The 7769-nt window shown below is 37.6% G+C and overlaps 1 protein-coding gene across 1 annotated transcript in view; it reads left to right on the top strand.

The window, feature by feature from the left end:
* LOC125041881 overlaps nt 1-3519 on the top strand; it is a 5142-nt gene extending 1623 nt beyond the window's left edge. The window contains exons 3-4 of the mRNA XM_047637257.1: nt 2865-2926; nt 3126-3519. Coding sequence (XP_047493213.1) covers nt 2865-2926; nt 3126-3376 — 313 coding nt within the window. The 3' untranslated portion in view covers nt 3377-3519. The remainder of the gene's footprint in view (nt 1-2864; nt 2927-3125) is intronic.
* The last annotated feature ends 4250 nt before the right edge of the window (nt 3520-7769 follow it).

Raw genomic sequence — 7769 nt, 5'->3', positions numbered from 1 at the left:
AATACATGTATATATACATATACACACGCACGCATACATCTACACACACACACACATATATATATACACACACATACATATGTATGAATGTATGTATGTATAGATAGATGAAAATATATGTATGTATGTATATACATATATATTTATATGTCTATGTATAAATATATACATATATGCATCCATATGTATATGTATATCTATTTAAATATATATATTTATTTATATATATGTATATATATATTTATAGATATAGATATATACGTACATGTATAACTCCTCGCTGCAGGTCTGATTGAGCTGCCCAACCCATTATAGTAGATGGTTTTGGGGGCATCTACTATCTTGTCTGGTGTCTTATCTCTTTGGGGAGTGACTGTGTGGATGTGAGTGCCCACAGGTATGGCTGGGTGATAGAGGCTGAAGTTGGAGTTCTACGGGGGAGCCGGAAGGCTCCCCAGTCGGCTAATGACTGGGCAGTCATTGTGTGCTGCTGCTGTGGTCTTGCTCTGCTGGTGATCTTCTTCTTCTTTATGATTTGCGACGTTCTAGCTTCGCCCGGGCCTTCTAAATATGGCCCGGCCTGTCTCATTTAGTTGTCTGACACTCGGTGCTTACCGTGGCGGCGGGATTGCCAGTAGGCGCTCCTGTCGCCATGGTGTAAGCATATCGCACAGCCAGTAGTGGACTAGTGTGGCGTTCGGCTCGCCGCAGTGCATGCAGCACCTTTCTTCGCGTTCAATTGTTGTGATAATCTGCCATGCACTGCCTAGGTGCATTCTGTGAAGAATGACTTCGGTACCTCTGTTGACTACTTCAGAGAGTGCCAGTGGTTCATAGCCTGTGGCGTCTGAGTACCAGCTGGCCGAGGGGGAGGTTCTCGTTTCCTCTCTGTGGAGCTGCCGTAGGAAGGTACGACCGACCAAGGTACAGTAATTTTCGGCTCGGTTTTATCGTCATGGGATTTGGGGGCATACCCCTGCCAGCGACGGCTAGTCTGTCAGCAAGCTCGTTCCCTCTGATGCCGATGTGGCTTGGGACCCAGTTGATGATAATTCTTCTACCCTGAGCAAGAATTATCTGTGCCATTGTGAGAATCGTGGTCAGTAGGTAGATGTCTGTGGGTGAGCTGTGCTGAAGATAGTCAATTTCTGCCCTGGAGTCTGTGTGTATGACCACGTGTCCTTCCCTTAGGGACGCGTAGGCTAGGGCTACCATGATTGCAACTGCCTCTGCCTGTACCGAGGAGCCATTGTCTGTTACCCTCATGGATTGCATGGCGTCCCTAGCTGCAAAGCCGGCGCCTGCAGTGTGGCTCAAGGGATCGACCGATCCATCCGTGAAGTATGTTCTACTACCCGGAGGAGTGATGGCTGCAATGACCCTCTGTGCTTCTGCCTTTAGGCTAGGCGTGGGGTATAGGCTTTTTTTCATTGACAGGCTCATTATGTTGAACTCTATCAAGCTCAGTGCCCCCGGCGGGGCTTCGGCAAAGTCGGGGTGGGGGGAGTCCATGCCCTTAGCAAGAAGCTGTTCTTTGAGCTGATGGCGTATCAACACCCTGGCTGTGTGAAACAGCAAGGAGTTGTTTGCAAAGAGCTCTTTGTCTTGTTCGAGGCGTCTGACTATTTTTTGTCTTAGGCTTGTGTTCCTGGGAGCCTGGATGACCTTTGACAGGAATTGTGTTACCATTAGATCGATTCGTGAGTCCAGGGGGAGAAGGTTTGCCTCCATCAGGAGGTTAAGGACCTTCGTCCACCTCGGGGCACCCAGAATGATCCTGGCAGCTTCATTTTGGACTGTCCCTAATTTGTCTGTGTACTTTTTCTTGGCGGCAATTAGAGCGACAACAGGCCGGACAGCATGTACATAGAATGATCTTAGTACTTTGTGTCTGGCCCCTATGCGTCTCCCAGTCATTGCTCTCATGACTGCCAGTCTTGCTTTGGTTCGGTCAACCTACTACTGGATTTTCTTCTGGAAGGAGAGGGTCCGGTCTATCCTTACCCCAAGGTATAGGTAGTCCTGGACCCATTCCAATTCCACTCCCTGGATTTTCAGTCTTGTGCCTCTGGCTGCAGAGGTCTTTATTCCTGTCCTACAACACTCCTCGGACACGAGGTCCAGACAACGCTGGGCTTTATTCTGGCTGCGTGGTCCAGTGGAGGTGATAGCGAGATCGTCTGCATACGAGATGATATTGCACCCCACTGGGAGGTTTATGTTGAGGATGATGAGAATATTATGGCATTGAGACTGAAACATGCTTTTGGCTTTGTGTCTCTTATTGCTGTGTACGTTCCTACTGATGTTTGCAACTCGATGTGAAAGAATCCTTCTAAGGGACTTTTCTAGGTCCCAGAGATTTAGGATTTCTGGCTCCTGGACATGGTATATCGATACATGTACTGTGGCCAAGGAGATCGACCACATTCTTGTCAGCACTCAATGGAGGATCCTTCAGAATTGCAGGGTTTACCGGAGTGCCGAGATCTGTGGCACTGACCATAGGCTGGTTGTGGCAGGAAATCCGCTCCTGCTCTACTGCTTTCTGTCTTCGCCGATTGACAGATATCTCTTTCCACTGCGCATAACATCTCATTCCACGGGTCGCCCTTCAGCGTGATCACATGCACTCAGCCAGCACTAAAAAGGGCCTTCTCTTTGACCTGTAACGAAGGGTGCCGAAAGCTCGCTTCGTCTCTGTCCACCTCCTCTAATGCGGAGCGAAATTTGGAAATCCGGTGTTATGCTTTCGTTTCAATATATATGTGATAAATAGATAGGTAGATAGACAGATAAATAGCTGGCTAGCTAAATACCAGTATTAAAGTAAGCATACAGTAATATTCCTTATTTTTTAAAAGATATTACAGACCATATATTCGGCCACAACTAACAAGGTTTTCGGAAACAGGCCGATATTCAGGTTAGTTTTATTTTTAAGCTTATTCTAATGCATCTCTCACTCTCCAATTTGTACTTCCCCATTCACTTTTTTTCATGAAGATATAATGATAAGTTATTACAATGATGTATACGAAGAGAACCTTCAAAAATCATAATCAGTCCTATTCTCTAAAATAATAAACATCAAACTGAATGGCTTCTTTTACGTTTCCCTCTAGACGTGGCGAATCCCAGACATACAGATTTCACCGTCGAGCACGCAAGCACAGAGGAGTCTAACGCAGGACATACACGCTACGAAGAAACAGTGCAGATCTACAGACAAGTGGAGAGTAACATCTACTACAACAAGCAATATTCTCTGGCGCTCCTAAGACAATTAAGCACTCAGACCTCGGGCAAAACTGAAAAGAAAAACCTCAAAGGGGCGATAGAGGATGTCAAGCACTATTTCAGGTACTGGTCCTGAGTAGTCTTAGGTCTTGGAAATGGAGGATTTATGCAACACGCTTACACTTATACAAATAAACAACACACACACACACACACACATTACACACGCATACTATGGCGGTCATACAGCCTGCACATTCATAATTTCAATTTATATATATATACATATATCTGTGTGTGTGTGTTTGTGTGTGTATGTGTGTCTATCTGTGTTTGAATTATGTATGTGTGTGAATGTGTGAATGTGTGTGAGTGTGAGTGTGTGTGTGTGTGAATGTGTGAATGTGTGTGAGTGTGAGTGTGTGTGTGTGTGAATGTGTGAATGTGTGTGAGTGTGAGTGTGTGTGTGTGTGTGTGTATGTGTGTGTTCGTATATATATATATAATATATACATGAATGTATTCACACACACACACACACACACACACTCACATACACACACACACATATATGTATATGGCTGGTTTAGTGCTGGCCCTCCGGTTTCATACCTACCCGGAGTGACCTAGGTTCGAAGCCTGGTCAGGGAGGATTGTTATATGTCTATATCAATGTGGAAATGCATTATTCCACCTTTCATATATATATATATATATATATATATATATACATACACACACCTCAGTAAATCTGACTTCGGTTTCGAATTTCTAAATCAATTTCCACCGAGTGCCCAAAGGGAGTGCTATCATTACTCGTGTATGAGTAGACAGGTAATGTCTATGGAGCTAGTTAGATCCTTGTTGCACACTCCTTCTAGTGGGTCGCGTGGCATGGCTGGTTTAGTATTGACCCTCCGGTCTCATACCCGGAGTGACCTAGGTTCCTGGTCAGAGAGGATTGTTATATATATATATATATGTATATATATATATTTGATATATATATATATATGATATATATAAGTATATACATGATATATATGTATATATATATGATATATGTGAATATATATGATATATATGTATATATATCATATATATACATATATATATCATATATATACATATATATGATATATATATATATCATATATATATTGTATATATGATATATATGTATATATATGATATATATATGCATATATATGAACATATTTACATATATATATGTATAAATATATGAATATATTTACATACATATATATGTATATGTATATATATATGTGTGTGTGTGTGTGTGTTTGTGTTGTGTGTGTGCATATATGAAATCTATATATAAAATATATAATTATAATATATATAATGTATGTATAGTCCCACATACACACACACACACCCATAAGTATGTGTGTGTGTTGTATTATACATATATACGGAGATATAATGTATTATATGTATATTTATATATATAAGTGTATGTGTGTGTACGTAAATAAATATATACATATAATATATTTCACACACATACACATATATATACAAAGAATAAGTATATAATGTGTGTGTGTGTGTAATATATATATATGTAAATATGGAGTGGACAATCTAATGTATAAGTTATAAATCATAGTTATGTATATATATATATTTTTATATATATATATACACATGCATTTATATATATATATCAATATATATATATATTTATATATATATTTTATCTATATATATATATATATTTATATTATATATATTTATTTATATATATAAATATATAAATATATATCTATATATATATAAATAATATATATATAAATTATATATATATATACACACACACACATATGTATGTGTGTGTGTATATATATATTTATTTATATATATAATATAATATATATATTTATTTATATATATATGCATAAATATATATATAAATTATATATATATATAATAAATATATTATTGCCATAAGGACTAATTTTTCAATAAGTAGGGCTTGACTTCTCTTTACTTTATGTTTCTCTCCTACCGATCGGGCTTTGAAGGTTCGCCGAAGAGCAATGCTTTGCTTTAGGATTCTTACTTCGCTTAAATGATTTAGAAGTAACATATTCCTATTTAACAAGAGGCTATAATAAAGGAAAGGATTCTATAATGATTTTATTGGAACATTAAATATAGCCATACATATAATTTTCATTCTACTCCTTTGTTTACATTGCCATATTCTCCGACTAGGGCGCGTTCCTAGTTTTTCTGTTACAACAACAATTCTGTTTATGTCTTCCCTTTTTTTAAGTCTCCAATCTGTCTTTCACAGTTTTGATCCTGGCCAAGTATTAAATGAAATTTTGTGGGTTTCACATATCGATTTCATGCATATCATAGCCAAGTATGCAAACTTCATTTCTGGTCAGATGTTGGGGAATTGAAACTTTCACACTCAGATTACACAGTTTTACTGCAGTGAAATTGGGCTTCTCCTTATTTTTGAATAGGGCTGGTGTGATGGCAATTTTTCTCGAATTCCTCTTTTTCAAGATCTTTGCAACTTCATCGACGTAATCATGATCAACAGCCAAGGGAAGAAGTGTCCATCGCATTATACAGATGTCTGCTGATGGACGAGAAGTAGCTGCTAGGAAAAGCCAGGTTCACAGCCAATCCTGGCATACCTCCTTGAAGTTTCATAGCAGTTCTGAAAAGATCATTCCATGCTGTTCATAGCATGAACGCCAGCCATAAATTAAAACTTTTGCAAAATCAAAAATACTTCTGATTGTTTTCTTGAATTTTTTTTCAGTCTTTCAACACTTCATGGTATTGTTCTTTATTCCATCTTGGATTTATTGCAAAATCACCATCACAAACTCCTTCCATCCAGCGTGGTTAAATAAGGTGTCAATGCCCACCCTCAGGCCAGATGTAAGAGGGAATCAAAAAAAAAAATCCCAGCCACCAGACACCAACTGGCAAAAGACATTCTGCAATATCTTCCAACTGTTGTCATATAAATGGGACTTCTGCATTGTTGGTCTGCTTCCCCATTTCAGCGTTAAATCCCCGTCCTTTGCGCTTGATAATCACAACTTCCGAGTGATCCATTACTTTCTTGTACTTTTGCATCATACCAATCTATATTTCCTTGAGTATTTCTCGGTTGTTCTTTGCCTTGAATGACACAATCACAGTTTTCGAGAATTGTCTTCAGTGTTACATTTCGATGGAGTCGTCAGTACCTCCTTAATTAATTTTTTTTTTTTTTTTCATATACCAAGGTGATGGATTGTCGTTAATGCCGAATTGCTATACACACCGCAAATTCCGCTGCAACTTGGATAAAATCCTGAGATTCCGTAATAGTCAAATTATTGCATGGCAAGCTATCTTTTGAGCATCCTTTTAGTGTCTGTTACCATTCCTTTAAGGCACATATCGAGCAAGAATGTCCACTCTTCGTCAGGGTCTAGGTGGCAAAACATCATTGGTACCAAGCTCTTTTCAGTATATGTGTACCGTGCACTGCGCAAACCACCTACGTCGAAGTTGCATAGTGCCACTGAAGAAGATCGTCACCACAATATAGGCGAATGAGTAATGTGCATTATTAAGGTAGCACAAGTTTAATATGGAATGCATAGTGACTGGGAAATCTTTCGGAAGTCCCCACGAATCCCATCGTAACAATGACCTAAGTTACCCTAAGTTTGATTCTGCCATAATGTCGGATGAACCGAAATGCCCTACCGTGGCTGAGACCCGCATGACCCACGGAAGGGCATTTCGTTCATCCACATTAGGCAGAATCAAACTTAGGTTGCCGAATCTTCCAAGGTTCGTATTGGGATACTCTGCTTTGAGAAAAATATATATTTTGATCAAGAACTTATATATATATATATATATATAGATATGTGTGTGTGTGTGTGTGTGTGTCATGTATATATATAATATATCTATACATACCCTAGCATATATACATATACATATATATACTCACATAATACATATATATATATTACACACAACACACACACATATATACATATATATGTAATATATATATGTGCAAGGTGGGGGGGGTTTGTATGTGAATATATATATGTATAATTTATATACTCTACACACACACACATTATAATATATATGAATATACATATACATCCAATTTATATAACAACGTATATATGTATATATTCACACACACACGACATACATATGTGTGTGTGAGTGTGTGTATTGTGAATAGATTCATACATATAAAAAAAATTATTATATATATACATCTATATATATATATATATATATATAATATATTATATGCACACAACAACACACACACAAACACACACACACATATATAAATCAATACATATACATATATATGTATGTAAATATATTCATATATTTATACATATATATATGTAAATATGTTCATATATAAACATATATATATCAAAAATTAATTAAGGTACATATATATCATATAATATACAATATATATATATAAATATATAATATATTAA

Source organism: Penaeus chinensis, chromosome 31 (assembly GCF_019202785.1).
Source record: "Penaeus chinensis breed Huanghai No. 1 chromosome 31, ASM1920278v2, whole genome shotgun sequence".
NCBI lineage: Eukaryota > Metazoa > Arthropoda > Malacostraca > Decapoda > Penaeidae > Penaeus > Penaeus chinensis.
Note: the sequence above shows the minus strand (reverse complement) of the source record. Positions and strands in the feature narration are given on the sequence as shown.